The 16,825-nt window shown below is 40.1% G+C and overlaps 1 protein-coding gene across 1 annotated transcript in view; it reads right to left on the reverse strand.

Annotated features, from left to right (window-relative positions):
- xrn1.L (5'-3' exoribonuclease 1-like) overlaps positions 1-16,825 on the reverse strand; it is a 52,401-nt gene that overhangs the window by 17,773 nt on the left and 17,803 nt on the right. The window contains exons 17-33 of the mRNA XM_018263815.2: positions 15,951-16,071; positions 14,859-14,957; positions 14,657-14,760; positions 8,766-8,897; positions 8,194-8,356; positions 7,783-7,896; positions 7,225-7,323; positions 6,547-6,662; positions 6,310-6,456; positions 6,028-6,117; positions 5,811-5,946; positions 5,092-5,145; positions 3,524-3,656; positions 2,014-2,083; positions 1,729-1,924; positions 1,211-1,294; positions 983-1,094 (exon numbers count right to left, since the gene is read on the reverse strand). Of these exons, the coding sequence (XP_018119304.1) occupies positions 983-1,094; positions 1,211-1,294; positions 1,729-1,924; positions 2,014-2,083; positions 3,524-3,656; positions 5,092-5,145; positions 5,811-5,946; positions 6,028-6,117; positions 6,310-6,456; positions 6,547-6,662; positions 7,225-7,323; positions 7,783-7,896; positions 8,194-8,356; positions 8,766-8,897; positions 14,657-14,760; positions 14,859-14,957; positions 15,951-16,071 (1,970 nt within the window). The remainder of the gene's footprint in view (positions 1-982; positions 1,095-1,210; positions 1,295-1,728; positions 1,925-2,013; positions 2,084-3,523; positions 3,657-5,091; positions 5,146-5,810; positions 5,947-6,027; positions 6,118-6,309; positions 6,457-6,546; positions 6,663-7,224; positions 7,324-7,782; positions 7,897-8,193; positions 8,357-8,765; positions 8,898-14,656; positions 14,761-14,858; positions 14,958-15,950; positions 16,072-16,825) is intronic.

Consider the following 16,825-nt stretch of genomic DNA (forward strand, 5'->3'; position numbering starts at 1 on the left):
CCAGAATATTTATTGGCAGTTTGGATTCCTCGGGAGACCATTGCCCCTGTGCTGACTGCTTGTCCCAGATTACCCCCCAGCCCTGTAGGCTGGCATCCGTGGATATCACCACCCACTCCGGAGTTGCCCACGATTGACCGATTGCTAGATTCTCTTGCCTCAGCCACCACTGCAGTTCCGCTCTTGTCTCTTGCGACAATGACAGGGGTCGGGAAAGGGGTCCCCCTTTCCAAGTTGTTAGAATACTGGCTTGAAGAGGTCGAAGGTGTATTTGTGAAAATGGAACCGCCTCTATGGCCGAAACCATTGTTCCTAGTACTTGCATCGCTCTGACTGGAGATTAGGGAACGGACTAGATCTCTGATCCTGGTCTGCTTGTCCAGAGAAATTACATCAATAAGCTCTGATAACTGATGACATCACTAAGCACTGTTTATAAGGATATAATTTACAGGATATTCATGGCGTGTGTGTGTGTGTGTGTGTAGATAGATATATATTCAAAGTGATAGCAGCAAGGATTGTCATAGTATATTTCATATTTTCCATCACAGTGGCGGGGGGGGAGTATGTTTAGAAAGGTACACCACTGTTGTACATTTATGAAAAATACTTTTGCGCAGATTTAAAGGTTGTTTCTAGGGTGATGGGCTTGGCTATGCGGATATTTCTGTATTGTGTTTTCTGCTCCTATAGATTGTTTTAGGTCATATTCTGGCATTCAGAATCTAGGGGAGCAATTGGCAGCAAGGTTTTATATGTACTCTAGAAGAGTGAGAAACCAATTTCGAAAGGGCGGGTTACAACAGCCTGTGCAGCAATGCAATAAAGAATTAAGAACATAACTATGAGCAGAAAGCAGAATCTACTTCTCAGTATTATTGGGATAAAAACATATTAAAGGATGAAGTGAAAAAACAAGTAGTAGAATAGTAAACAATAAAATCAAACCAACAATTTTAAAAGCATTTTTTTCACTTACTTTTTCTAATTGGATCTTGTCTTTTGGACTGACTTTTTGGGCTGCTCGCCATTTCTGACTTATGATATTGATTACTGTGGCCTTGCTTCTTTTCCTGAGGTAGATGCATGCCCTATACAAGAACATTGGCATTTTTTTACTGTTTTAAGGCAATTTAAAACCAAATATAGATAATAAGCAATATAGCATACAAGCTAGAGAACAAATTATGCATGATACTGGACAAACCTTGCCATGCACGTTTTGACGTGGTGATTTCCCAGAGCCTTGCAGTGATTGCCACACGTTGTAATACTCCTCATCCTGTTTATGCTTTGGAGAAAAAAATTAAACAAAAAGAATTATATAAAACTGACTGCACTGAGCTCAAATCATGTTCTACTTCAGAGGGCAAAAAACAAGCTGGTAGAACTTTGGTCTTACCAGCCATAAAAATAAAACAGTGGGCCCATTTAAAAACCCCAGGCAAATTTGCACTTGAGCAGTAACCCACAGCAACCAATCAGTGTTTAGCTTTATTCAACCACCTGCAGGCTGAGCACTGAAAGCAGTCATTTGATTGGCTACCCACTGTTTATAAATGAATGTAAGTGTCTAAAGAATGCCCTTAGAAGCTTTATACCCTTATTGCAGTGATTCAGCCCTATGTGGGATTATATTATCACTATGTGCAAAGTCTAACAGACAATTAGAGGTGATAATCCAGTACTTTATGTTTTAGAGCAGTAGAAAAAGTAAACGCTCACCTTTGTAGGAACAAAGAGAGAGCGGGGAGAATGGTTGAGGCCTCCCATTTGTTCCTTTTCAGAAACATGGTGATTAATAGCTGGTTGCGGCTTAACTACAGCAGTCAGTTTCTGTCCTCCGGTCTCCACACGATTCCCATGAGAAAGGTTAATTAAGGCACTTGTGGGTAAGCGATAAGCTTTAAATTGGGAACATCTACAAAAAAAAAAAAAATTGCAGGAAGTAGAATGATAAAAACAAGCATGCCAGCAGCACATTTTTAATTGTGTGGTAAATTGTAATACCTTATTGTTAATCCCCCGGGAAATACTTCGTCAAACAGGACTTCAAGCAGCACATCTGCATCTCTTTCCGCTAAGAAATTAAGAAACATGTAAAATTTTTACAACAGTACAAAAAAAAAAAAAAAAAAAAAAAAAAAGGGTTAATGGGGTTTGTACCTTTTCATTGGAGAGTGGGAATTCGAGGGATTAGTTATGATTTTTGTAAGAAAGGGTCACCAACTAATCCGAACAAATACTTTTGTTTGATGCAAATTAATGCAGTTATACCTGTACAGGGCTTAGGTCTACGGCATATGGGGCATACCATCCACCTCCATTTTTTTTTTCATTTACTTCAAAGGAATCTGCCTGACACTAGTGGTGACATTCTAGTGAAGGAAATGGTTGAACAGGTGCCTCTCCGCTAGTTGTAAAATTGCAGTGAAATATATGCTTGTGTGCCTTAAAGGATAAGTAAACCTTTAAAATAAGTGAATCTAAAATTGATGAGGGTGCTATTCTAGGCACATTTGTCATTTACATTCATTATTTATTCCAAGATATTATGGGATACATGTGCTGTTAATATTAATGAATTTTGTTCCAACAGCACCACCTGCTGGTCACTTTCCCACCAGTCTGACCACCAAGTAATCAAGGAAGTTGTCAGGAGAGAGAAAGAAGGCTGCTCAGTACATGTATCCCTTAATATCTTGGAATTAAAAATAAATAAATAATGAATGTAAAATACAAAAGTGCTTAGAATACACTTATTTTAAAGGTTTACTTATCCTTTAAGGTGTATTTCCATATATGAAAAACCAGAGGAAAAATCTAGCAATCCTGAAATCCTATCAGTACTATAGGCTTATTGGATAACCTACTTAGAATGTTTTCACCTCTGTTTGCAATAAGAGAAGAACTGTGCGACAGTCTGCATAAAATACAAGATACAGAAGCTTTGGGTGATTTTCATTAGGCTAAATATCAAAAAAGCGCAAAACAGTTAAAAAAAAAATTGAAGAGAAGGGTAAAATGCATGTAAAGGAGCAATTTAATGGAGTATGAATAAAAAAATATGAGAGGAAGATTGCTAGAGAAAGAGGTAAAAAGATGCTGCGGAGTGAATAACAAGACAGAGCTGCAACCTAAGTGAAGGAAATGAACAGCAGAGAATACTGCTGAGATAATAGGAGGTGAATCATGGGAAGAAAATACCAGCCATGCAAATAGTAGGCGCTTTACTAGAATTCTGTGATAGCTGCGTGGTTGGGACATATATATCAGAAAGAGGAAAACAGAAAGCAAAAGCTGCCAAAAAAAAAAAGCGGGCATTTTGTTATGGACAACTGGGAGGGAAATATTCGAATACCTATTAATGGCACCCTAAATTGAGAAACTTTATCAAAGTAAATCAGTTAACAGAAGATAATAAAAACAATAAAAATATCTATAATCACATAATTGATTTTGTTCTTGGTTCCGTCTTTAAACGTAGTGCTCATTAATGTACCAAGCAGAGAACAGTTACCTCCTTTAATCCCTATGACAGTGCCTCGGAGCCCTAGTGGGACAGAAAAGTTCTCCCGGACATTAACAACACGGTCAAAGAGACGGAATTCTGCATCTTGGTCTGGAACAATTCCGTGCTGCTGCTCAAGAGGCTGATAAGAAATAAAGAGCTCTCAGTATACCCAATATGACAGTAAAATAGTATACTCAATTTGTGTTTATTAAGTTGGGATCGATCAGCAAAGACCGTGGGCACCCCATTTTCTCTTGGACTGATAGATGCAGCCAATTTTAATTTGTTTAACTTTTCATTGGTTTTTCTCTAGTTCTTAGGGCTCAGTGTGTTATGAAGCCTGTAGGGAAACCCTCACAAAAGCCGATAAGGATGCTCTAAGTGCTTAGTTTTTTTTAAAAAAGGGGAACAATGCATTTAGTGATGTGTGAATGTATTAATGTATCAAAAAAGGAAACAGAATTGCAGGGATGGTAGGTCATTTTGCTAAACATATATATATACATTCTGCAAGTATTGACAGCACTCCAAGGATATTCACAACTCAGCGATAATTATACATCAGTGAAGGTTTATTGGAAATCCAACGTTTCAGCTCCTTCCTGGAGCCTTCGTCAAAGGAATATCCTTGGAGTGCTGTCAATACTTGCAGAATGTGTCTAAATAATATATTCTCTCTCTCTCTCTCTCTCTCTCTCTCTCTCTCTCTCTCTCTCTTGAACAAAAGGCAAACTGCTGATGACCGATCTAATATGTGTGAGAGTTCAGAAGGCACGAAAGTTTTAAGTGAGGTTAAGTGATATGAAGTAGGCAGCTGCAAGATAGGAGGATCGGTATATGGATACAGGAAGCAAATCAAGTGTTTTTGTTTTTATACTGTGATTCACTATTTTGACTGTGCATAATAAAGCTTCTGTTGCTGGAATATTCTTCCTGAACTCCATACTTGCATGTACTGCGTTTAAGTATTAAACGCAGTACATGCAAGTATGGAGTATTAAGCCCAATAAAAAAAACTGCCCTATCTGTCTCAGAAGTAAATTTAAGAATACATTGGACAAGCACATTTAGGGGTTGTCAAAGGTCGAGTTTTTCAGGGAAGTTTTACAAAAAAGATCTTTTTTTTTCAGGGGAAAAAAAAATGAAAATACTACAGCTAAAACCTGTTGAGGTCATGTAGAAGTCAATGGCAGAGGTTTCTTTAACCATTTGAAGATGTTTTGTGCCTTCATGATTTTCGGGTTTTTTACAGTGGTTTGTGTTGAAAACTATATAAATTTGAGGTATTCTAGGTTTTTTTTTTAGCCTTTAAACTCATTAAATTTGAGGTATTCAAGTTTTTCCCCAATTGCATTCAATAGAGTTTTTTATATTCAGGTTTTTTTCATAAATAAGCAAACATTCGGGTTGTGAGTTTATTTGAGGTAAAAAAAAAAACCTCAAAAACTCGACCTTTGATAAAAATACCCCCCTTGATGATTATGTTTAGCCCACATACAATTTAATCCTCCCAATCAATTAGACATTTTCAATATCCCTGCGAGATCATTTTAAATCATATTAAATCAACATACCTTAAACAATAAATGAGGCTTCACTGTCACTCGAACTTTACCAGGCTTTTTTGACTATGAAAGAGAAGAGAATATTTTTTTTTTTATTACTAAGCAAAAAACACAATTAATAATGTAAAATGTTGTTTATGCCCCTTTTATCCACATGTTTCCAATCAGGCATACACACTAAAGCCAATGAGGCATAGGTGCAGATATTCACATTACTTAAAACAATCCTAATTACATTTTGAAAATACAGAAAGGTTTAAAGATATATAAACTTTAAGTTCCAGGACCATCAAAAGCAAAATAAAAAAATAAAAAGTATGCACCCCCAATCTTCACTCGTTTTCCAGTACATCACTAAAAAGAGTGTATTTTCTAAGGCTTGATTGAGCCCATTTGATGCCCCTATTCTCACTATGGATACTGTGACAAGAACAAGAGCTTATTGAAATTACTTGTGTTGCTTGAGGAAGGCCAGATATTTGTACAGGCAGTGTATGATCAGTATTTTCCAAATCCTGTCCTCAGTAATAGTGCATATCTTTAAAAAATACCCACTGTGGCTCTGTTAGATAAAAAGTGAGAGTGTTGCTGTGGCTGATCCAACTCGAGCTACTGTAAAATACACTGATTATACGTTGCATTAGTGAGGTGTAGTAAGCAGGGTTTTCAGAGTTTCACTCTATCAAATGGACAATAAACTCCTTTACTACAAAGTTTACATTTCTAACCTTGCACTTGGCAACCTCCTCTTCAATCTTTTCTACTATAGCAGCATCCAGGATTTGCAAATCACACGAAGAACGGGACAGCATGTTAACGGGATGAGACTTCAGCCAAGACACAATCTCTTGAACCTTTTCAGCGCTACCAAAACAGAGACAGAATGTCACATACCATGCAAGGATCAGTCTCACGAGAGCAGTGTCACCATTAAACCTGCCTCACCCATGTTCATCCTCTCCTGCCCAAATATCATCTTCATAGAACACATCATCTTGGCTGTGCTTCGATATGTAAGTGAATAATTCAGGGAACCTGTGAAAGAAAACCAAATGTGCTTATTATTTGTTAGACCAGTACCTAAAAAGTCTTATTTTTTTTAAGTTTCCGACTGTACTAATACAGAACTACCGAAAACACTGTTGCTGTTGGTTTATCTCCAAATGGCACATCTTATGATAATGAAGTCTTCAGATATCTACAAGGCTCCCACAAGAGATTCCCTACCTTTCTATGTATTCACCAAGAAGGAGCTCAGCAGCAGAAGAGTATGTCCATTCTGTCCCATTCCTTTTGGTGTAGCCAGGAACTTCCTCATTCTTCTTATTGAACTTAAGATTCAGTCCCACATTGGCCTTTTGCTCTCCATGGGGACTGAATAAACAGGCAAAAGATATAAATGTGAACATAACCTCAAAAGAAGCTACCCAAACCCCCAGCGATTTAATTTAGTTTACTACTCACTTCTTCTTGGATCCTCTGCCAATGAAGATACTCCCTGTAAACCTAGAAACGAGGTATCCATTCACCCCAAGACGACTAGCCAAAACATAGCCAGGGTTATATTTTATAGAAAATTTCTGCAAGAAAGAAAAGGCTGGATAAAGATACACTTTTAGTAGGATTTACTATACGGTTATCCATATTTCAGACTAATAATTACCATCAGCCCATTTTAAGCAATCTGACAATTAACTTAGTCGTTTTTTTTTTTTTATCGGTACTGATTTTAGATACGCTCTATATGAATCACAGGGTGCCCCCCCTCCTGCTCCTGTTTTTTTTTTTTTTTTAAATTAGAGTTGTTTTATTAGAGCGAAGTGCAACACTGCTATGTAAGGTATATGTAAAAGTTAATGTATGCAGTTTATTGTCCCTTTAATGGCATGGTGGAACTTCACATCCTCATTTAACCAAGTAGACATTAGTATATTTAAGAAGTTACAGTTTTAGGGACCTGCACCCTTAAGTTCTTGAAGCAAGCTGGATGGTTTCCGGTTTTAGATTAAAACAAACCTATAACCATCTTAAAAACACAAAGGTAATACTTGAATGTACAATATGTTTCTCTTTTACAAAATTATGTGCTTCTTGGAAGGAGAAATAACTAAAAACCAAAGGAGGAATTTGTTGCAAACTTACATGCTGGTTCTGTATTAAGGCATCTAGCTGCGGTTCATTGGGAATAGATAACAGCACACGGATTCTATTCTCACTGAGAACATCAGATGACTCTTGTACCTGTAGACAAGGACATACTTATATGACACAAATGTGTTTAAAGCATTCGGCTCAGCTGTCTAGAGATGCAAATGAAAAGTGCCTCCCTGACAGATATTTTATAGTATAGGCTGACTTCTTGCTGAAAGATTTAAGGTACAGTGCATTAGGAGACCTAGGCAAGGTGTATGAGTCAGTTCAGAAATATTGTAGCTTTCGTTCTGCAGAACAACTGATGAAATCTCCAGTAAAGATAAAAAAGTGCTTTACTGCTTACAGTCACTTTCTTGCTCACTTTTCTTGCTCTGCTAAAGGGAACCTGCTAAAGATATATAGCACCAGTACTGACCCTATGTTCAAACTGAAGTTAGAAATGGAGATCAGCAGTTTCGGAACGTGAAGGAGAGATGTGCACTTTAATTTTATACTGTAGGAGGGAAGTGCAGGCAGGAAAAGCAGTGTAAATATACAATTACATACTTCTCCCATGCATCCATAGTAGGGTGCCCCCAACATGAAGACAGAACTTTCAGGTGAGAACAGCTCGCCCAGCGTTTTGTAATTATATGAGCCAGATTCAAAAGTAGTGATATCCTGAAAAGAGAAATGAATTGCAGCTTTATCACATAACTGGGGCAATCTGTCAGATTCCCATTTTAATGATGACGAGAGAGGAAGTACAGAGGAAAAGTAGTAGTCAGGAACATAGTGAAATAATTACACAATTAATTGTACATTTAGTCAGTCTTGTGATTTAATAGAGCAGTTTAGTAGAATAGATGTTTATTATCAACAAGAAAAATGACTAATGAAAAGAACAAGTAAAGCTCAATTTGGTCATGTTCATTTAAAGCATAAAAATATATTAATTTACTTTGTTTAGCCGATTACCTGTACAACAGTCTGGTACACAAAGGGCAGCACTTGCTTGGACCACTGCTTCTCAAGATGAACCTCCCCATTTTGTCCCAACTGGTAGCGGCGGCCAGTGAGCAGCTGTGCATACAACACCACTGCAGTCTCATTTATCACCACTCCTTTTCTTTTGTGGTAACTTTCAAAACAGAACACAAATGTCAGCTGATTTACCACCCATTGGTCCATATAGAAACTAAATGATATGGCAATTATATTGGATCTAAGGCAAAGCAAGAGAATTGACATACCTTTGATCTCATTAACTGATATAGGATTATAACAAGGCATCTCAACCCAACAGCAACACACAAATCTTTAAAGCCAGTGCAATCATTAGATCAGATTTATGAGAAAAAACCTGAGCTCAGTAGCTCAACTGGCTCCACTTTCTTTCTGTGCAAAAACAGGCCTCATTTTACTGTTTGGTAGGACTGTGGCATTAAACAAATGCTAAAAGATGGCTACCCTGGAGCTCTGGCACAAACCAGTAAAGAACTAAGAATGGCAAAATGTCTCTACTGCTGGAATGTAAAGCAATAACTTACTATTCGGATATTCCCTGAATTTCTTTCACCCATAAGTTTCTTTCTTTATCGCTAACATAGACGACTTTGGTCGGTGGTACAGAGTTAACGGTATAAAGCTTTTGTGTTCCAGGACGTTCATCTAAATAAAACCTGCAACAGTGGAGAAAAAAAAAAGGGAATAAAAAAAGCAATATGTTAATAATTCACTTTTCTGAAAACATGAAAATATCAGGTTAAACATTTAATAGAACAGTTGTAACAGTCTAACAAAGTTATGTAGTTTAATCGGTTTTTTCCACCCATGACGAAACACACATTTTAAAAAAAGCACAAATAACTACTTACTTTATGCATTTATACGCAGAAAAATTTCTAAAACCTCAAAGAAACAAAATATTCAAATTTTTGCTAAGGACAGCTTCCATTGAATTCTAAATGACATTGTTCGCTTTTAGAGTACATACTTGCACAGTTAAGTTTTTATATTTATTAAATTGAAAAGATTTAGTTTTTCAAACCCATTCTTCACAAGCAAGATTTTTTTGAGCTAAAAACTTCAAATTGTGAAAAAAAAGAAAAATACGAGAATACACGAATAAACTAGGCCATTTGTTATTTTTATGCCTGCAGAAGTAAACAAGTTTTCTTTTAGTTGCCAGGCACACCATGCCTACAAATCCCAGCATTGCCTAGCAGCTCAAAAATGAAAAGATTGTTAAATGTAATTTATTTACCAATGAAGAGCACTAAACAAACAATTTCCATTCAAGTTTTTGGGAAACAGAAATGGCTGAAAAACTTTCGTAGAAAAATGCCATGTGCAATCAGCCATTTGGGGCAGATTCATTAAGGTTTGAATAGTAAATTAGAATTCAAATTCTCAAATTTTTTTTGGTGTCAAAATTCACATATTCAAAGTTTGATCCCCCCTATCCGAATGTAAATCCGAATGTGAGATTTATCACACCTCGACCATGGAAACAGACCCTCCATTTGAACCGCTAGGATCAGTACCTCTTCTCTGGCTTACCTGGAAGACTGTCTTCCTTCTAGCGATTGGCTTTTGCAAGGACTGTCCTGCAAACCACCTTTCCTCGTTTTTCACCATGATAGGGCGGTCCTACGCACTATTCCATCCTTTTTGCCATAGGTAGTATCGGACTTTCATTTGAACCAGGGGATTACGATACCGAACTTCTGTCCTTCACCTTCCAATCCTAATGAGATGGCTCTGAACACCTTGGACCCTGTTAGAGCTCTAAAGTCCGAGACATTCGCCAGGTGGATTCCTTAATCTAATTTACTATTTAAGCCTTAATGAATCTGCCCCAAATGACTCTTAGACCAAACTCTATGATAAGCCCTTGCTGAGACTGGCTTTCTAGATGCGCACATGGTGTCAGCTACTGCCTTGGAGAACCCCTTCTGGGTTAGAATTTTCAAGAGCCACGCCGTCAAATTTAGATATGTTGGGTTTGGGTGCCAGATCAGACATTGGGTTAGAAGGTCCGGAATTAGGGGCAGGGTTCAAGGTTCTGCAACGGACATGTTGAGAAACGTCTGTGTACCAGGAGTGCCGAGGCCTTCTTGGTGCTATGAGGATGAGAGTGGTCTGCCCTCGAAGTTTCCCCGAGAGTCCTTGGCACGAGGGGCATTTGTGGAAAGACATAGGCCAGATTGAAGTGCCACTTGGCTGTTAAGAGCGTCGGCTGTTAGGGCTAGTGGATCCCTGTATCGAGCTAAGAACTCTGGGACCTTGCGGTTGTGCCGAGTAGCCATTAGGTCCAACTCTGGGGTGCCCCACATCTGAGTTATCTCATGGAAGAGCTCATCTTTCAATGACCACTCTCCCGGGTCTAGGGATTGCCTGCTTAGGTAATCCGCTTCCCAGTTTAGAAGTCCTGGAATGTAAATCGCTGACAGTTGGGTCTGGTGAGTTTCGGGCCATTTGAAGATGAGATTGACTTTGTCTAGTGCTCCTCTGCTTCTTGTGCCCCCCCTGGTGGTTGATGTAGGCCACCGCCGTGGCGTTGTCGGATTGTATCTTTACAGCCTGACCGTGTAGAATCTGCTGCCAGGGCTAGACGGATTGCTCGGATCTCAAGCAGGTTGATTTGTAGTTTCTGTTCCATTGACCTTGAGCGGAGCGGCCCTCGAGAACTGCTCCCCAACCGAACAGACTTGCGTCCGTCATGAGAACATGCCATTGTGGATCTCCCATGGGGTTGCCCAAAGACAGATGGGTGTTGTTCAACCACCAGAGGAGAGATGTTCTTGTCTCGCTGGAGAGTAGGATCTCTTGAAAAAGGGATTTCCTTCAGAACCCTCAGAATGTTTCGTTGCCGCACTCACAGATGGAATTTGGCAAATGGAACCGCCTCTATGGTTGACACCATGACCCCTAACATCCTCGTGCAGAACTTGACTGAGTGTAGAGGTCTCTGGAGAAGCAACCTTACCAAGATAAATCCTCTGTGTTTGTGTATTGAATTGCATGCCAAGGAAAACCATGGATTGGCTGGGCGTTAGAGAAGACTTTTCCAGGTTTAAGCCCTAGCCCAGTTCCTGGAGCGTGTTTATGGATATCTGGAGAGATCTCTGGTCTTCTGAGAAGGAAGGTGCCTTGATTCGCAGATCGTCAAGGTAGAGGGTGATGGAAACTCCCGTATTGCGAATTACTGCTGTTGCAGCTGCCATAATCTTGGTAAAGACTCTCAGGGCAGACATTAGCCCGAAGGGAAGGCTTTTGAACTGATAGTGGCGATTCTGGAAGGCAAATCTCAAGAATCTCTGATGCGGAGGGAAAATAGGGACGTGAAGGTAGGCACCCTTTATGTCAAGACAGATCAGAAATTGCCCCAGGGACATGGCTGCAATGACTGATTTGAGAGACTCCATCTTGAGTCTTCGTTGACAAAGGAATTTGTTTAGTTCCTTGAGACCTAAAATGGGTCTTACCGATCCGTCCTTCTTGGGTTGAGTTGAGGAAAATTCTAGATGGTAGCCCCGATTTACCACCTCGTGGATCCAAGAGTCTTGAATGAGTGTGGTCCACGCTTCGGCAAAGGTGCTGAGCCTGCCACCTATCGGCCCTGTGACTGATGGAGCACCCACATCGTCATGCCGAGGTAGTCTTGTCTCCGGTCTTGGGAGTGTCCTTCTTGCTCTGCCAGGAAGGTCTCTGCTTACCACTGAAACATCCTCAGTTTGTGAAGGACTGTCACGGTGGTGATGATCTTGTGTGCTTGCTCTGGGAGCCACGAAAAAAAACGTACCCCTTCAAAAGGAAGGGCGAGCCTTGGGTTGAGGTAGCAGAGTACTCTTGCCCCCTGTAGCTTGGCTGATAGTCTTATCCAGTTCGGGACGGAAAAGAAGCTTGCCCTTAAAGGGAATGTAAGTTAGAGACTTCTTGGCGGAAAGGTCTGCTGACCACAGTTTCATCCAGAGTGATCTGCGGGCTGCCACAGAGAGTGCCGATGATCTGCTGATGACTTGAATGGCATAGAGCGATTCCTTGCACATGTAATCATTTGCTTCCTTAATCTGGGATGCCCATTGAGAAAGATCATGTAATTGCAGTGAGTAGAGAGTCTAACCAGGACTGAACTGCCCTGCTAACCCATGCCATGGCTAGGACAGGCCGTTGAGAGGTGCCTGAAGCGGAGAATGCCGAACGTAGAAGGCTCTTTAGTTTTTTATCCATCGAATCCCTGATGGAAGAGGCGTCTGGGACAGGAAGGGCTGTGTTCTTGGAGAGCCTGGATACTGGTGGGTCAACAGAGGGTGGCATTGACCACTTTTCTGTAGGAAATGGGTAGAGCTTCTGGAATTTTCTGTTTGTTTGAAAACGTCTCTCTGGATTATCCCATGGATGATCTGATCCAATTGTGAGTGGGAGGGAAAAACTGGAGAAGTCTTACAGTGACGTTTGAATAGGCTTTAAGTGGCGTCAGATGAGGCTCCTGGGTCCTGGAGATGAGTCTCCAGTACCGAGGAAATTAAAGGTATCCACTGAATCCAAAGAGTTCCTGTGTCAGTCGTCATCCTCCTTGTCTGTGTCTGATGAAAGCTCACCTTCTGAGCAATCAAAGTCCTCTCCGGAATCAGGTAGAGATGGTGAAAAACATCTGGGAGGGGAATCACTCTCTTCCTCAGATGGGGAAGGAGCTCTGTGCTTAGAGGCTATCACCTTGGGCTTATCAAGGCGGGAGAGCAATTTATCCAGTGACTGGGCTAATTTTGGTATCCCGGAAGCCAGCTGTGCTGCCCACTCAGGTCCTGGAGGTTGTCTAAGCGGTGAAGGATAGACCACTGTGAAGGATAGACCTTGACAGTCTTGGTCTACCTGGGGAGGAGCAGGTTCTGGAGGTTCAGGACCAATCTCAGGTGGTTTGCAGTTATTAAATAAAGGCTCTTTGTGCCCTGAGGGCAAACGTTTGCGGCAGCTGGCACAGGCTAAATATCTCAATTGGGCAGTAGGTGCACCCCTGGAAAAAAGCTTGTCAGTAGTTCCCTCAGACATGGTAGTGACAATAAGAATAGATATAACCAGATGTATCTAAATATGTATCCATATATATGAATATATATGGCCACTGGTCTGAGCACTACCGTGCTAGAACCCCAGGTTAGAGACAAAAGGCCTTTACTGAGGTAGCCTGTCTCTCTTTGTGCTTACTAGCATCCCCCCAGTACTAACTGAGCAACCAGGTGCGCTGAGGTGTAATATCACACTCTGGGTTGGAACCGAAGTTTAGCTGTGAGGCTGCGGGAGTTCAGGAGGACCCAAGGACAAGGAGTTGCCGAAAGAAGCGAATTTCTGATGCCGCTTACTAGTGTTACCCCGCTCACTGATGCGAAATCAAAATGGCAGCCGCGACTGAGGGAACGCGCTGAGATCGCGCAAGAACAAAAACCGAATGGCGCCAAGCCTCATGCGCCTCAGTTCTCATCAAGGTTCCTTCTCGGCAGCCCTTAATCTGACCAGGTCTCCAATAAACAGCCGCCCACTGAGCAGTTTAAACCGTCGCCTTCCCAGAATTAGTACTCCTCCCTGTGGCCTCAGTAAGGGCTGCGGTCACGAACCCTTAAAGGGATACTGTCATGGGAAAAACATTTTTTTCAAAATGAATCAGTTAATAGTGCTACTATGTGTTTTGCACAATGCAATGAACCCTCCCCTCTTGCAGGCAGTGCATTAGGGCTTGCGAGGGGGGTAGGAAAATGGCCCATTAAGAGAATAACCCCACTACCAATCTCCCATGGGTTTATAGTAGGGAGAGGGTATATATGAGGAGGGAAGGCAGCACAGATGTACTGTGTCCTGAACACACTCCTCAGTCTCCACCTATGACACAAAGGGGAGACCTGAATGACTGGATGGTCTTGAATATCAGGGACACCGGAGACAGGTCCCACGTTGGGTGTCAAGCAACTGACAGAAAACCAAAATAATAAAGAGAAGTTCATTTTACATCCTATCCTTCTGACACAACAAAAACTGGTCTAAGCTCCGCATGCTGGGGGTATAGCCAGTAGGGGAGGGGATAGTTTTTCCTACTGTTGTGTCCTGCCCTCCTGGATGTACCAGCTATACCCACTGTCCCTGTGTCCCCCAAGATGACTTGAAGAAATGCTTATTTTTGTTTGTGCGTTTTACTTAATATAACCCGTATCTATTTTGACTAATTATTGGCTGAAACACAGTAATATTTCACGTTAAACTATTCTTAAGGGTGTTGCCATAAGAATGACGATGTGGTGGGCCAAACTGAACAATGGGCAAATGCAAGAAATATCTGGATTTCAAACTACAGATTTCATGGCCAAAGCCATAAATATATTTGTGATAACAGTGGCAGTATTGTAAACGATTAAGACACACTCAGTATCATAATAAACAAACATACTTCATATCTCCATCTGAAACAGTAACAACTCTGGCTTCTTCCAGGTGAGGCCAATTCACAAAAACAGATTTTCCAAGTATGGCACTGGCAATGGTGTCCACGTTCTGCAAGCAAAGATAGACATTCGATTGAGAGAATGTATAAAAGAAGGTCAGACTATTATGAACACTGCAAATCAATGCAATGGCCAAGTTTGCCTTACTAGGTTATCTTCATCTTCCTCAGCCTCTATCTCCAAGATCATGTTCTCTCCACGGCTGCTTTGCTGGAATACCTGAACACCTGCCTTCTTCAGAGAATGCTTGGGAGAATAAAATAAGAACATAGCTAAGATACTGTACCATCACTTTAACCAGGCTGAATTAAACAGATGAGTATTTGATGGTGAGGAGCTGCATAGAGGCATTTAAAGGGAAAATAGGTCCTACAGATAAACTGAGGGTATGTTTACTTATTTTTCCATATAAAATGGTTTTCACGGTTCATAAAGGATTAGCGACTATAGCTATGCAGTACAGCCCACATACTTGTTAACCCAAGTTACTACATATACAGTATAAGAATCCATTGTGACATGTTATGAATTTTACTATAAAAAAATTTAGAGTTAATTTGTTCGTCTCCATACTGAGATTACCACCACAGCAATGGGATCTATTATTCAGAATGCTAGGAACCTGGGGTTTTCAGGATAAGGGATATTTCCCTAAATCTCTCTACTTCAAGGGGGTTATTTATCAAAGTCTCTAATTTATATACAAACTTCGATCAAATCCGTTCAGGTTTTTTACGCTTATTTATTATTAGATTTTCCCAAAAATGTGCTTTGTGCGAAAAAATCGGATAGCTGGAATCAAGTACAAGGTACTGTCATTTTATTTTTGAGAAAAGGAAATAGGTATTAAAATGTTGAATTTGAATGATTTGATAATAATGACGTCTATGGGAGATGACCCATAACTCGATTTCTGGATAACAGGTTTCCGGATAACACATCCCAAACCTGTGCTATGTTTCCATTTAGAATAACCAGCCCATCATCTTTGATCCATCACTTGGAACTGGTTTAAAATCGATGACTGAATATGAATCTATATTGTATTTGCTTAGCGCAAGGTCTGCCTGAATAAAAGTCTAGACTTCTTGTATCGTAATATTACTAATTAGCTAGCCTTTAAAATGTATGATATTTATGCTACTCTACTTCAGTTTTATCATCTTAATTCAGAAGGACTTTATCACTCTAATGAGGCTCCTTAAAATGCTCATATGGGCCACACACCCGGACCCTTACCTTGTGTTTAATATGCTTCAGAGTAGGAAATCCACAGAAATACAGTGCACTTTTATTTACTTTTGTTATTTTATTATCAGTCACGTCGACATGCCAGGCATCCAAAGAAATTAGTTTATACCTGCAAAAGAAAATTATATCTTACATGTGAATGTGCTACTTCAAATCTGGTGGGATCTTACCTACCTACAAGCAGTCAACTTTTGATTTTTTATTATAAAAACAGCTGGTTTCATGTCATTATCTGCAGCCTGTAAAAAAGGTTATCCAACCTGTAGTCTTCCAGTTATTTTAGAAGTACAGCTAAGAGCATGATTTCTGCAGTGCCACCTCTGGAGACTAACAGCTTGGATAATCCCCCCTGTAGAAAGTGTAGTTGTAAATCTTTTTGTAAAGCAAGAGCTGATTTCCAAGATCAGTGTCCATGCACACAAATGAACGAAATTGTGTGCCATTACTTGCAAAGTAAATCACCATGAGAAAAGTATTCAAATCAAGTAACTGCACAATAATGCCTTTGAGGCTGTTTTTGCATTGAATGATATACCCATGGTGATTTAAATGACTGCAGCAGCACCACTTTGCAGTTGGCTTCTCACCTGTGTATTAATTCTAAACATTCCCAGATAAGCAGATACTACAGGCAGATAGGCGTTTGTGAATAGTGTTGGCTGTGCAGTGTTTCCAAGCAAAATATGCAAAAAGTGACATCAATTTACAGAAGGAGAGGTTATTTTAAATTTTTTTACAGAGTAACTATTACAGCCTAGTCCACAAAACTGCAACTATTGCTAATGTGTTGGTTTATATAGGAGCTTGAAATAAACTGCTTTAAACTAAAGTTTCCAATATACCCTAAATTCCTTCCTTGGCTG

This window comes from Xenopus laevis, chromosome 5L (genome assembly GCF_017654675.1).
Source record: "Xenopus laevis strain J_2021 chromosome 5L, Xenopus_laevis_v10.1, whole genome shotgun sequence".
NCBI classification, from domain to species: Eukaryota; Metazoa; Chordata; class Amphibia; order Anura; family Pipidae; genus Xenopus; species Xenopus laevis.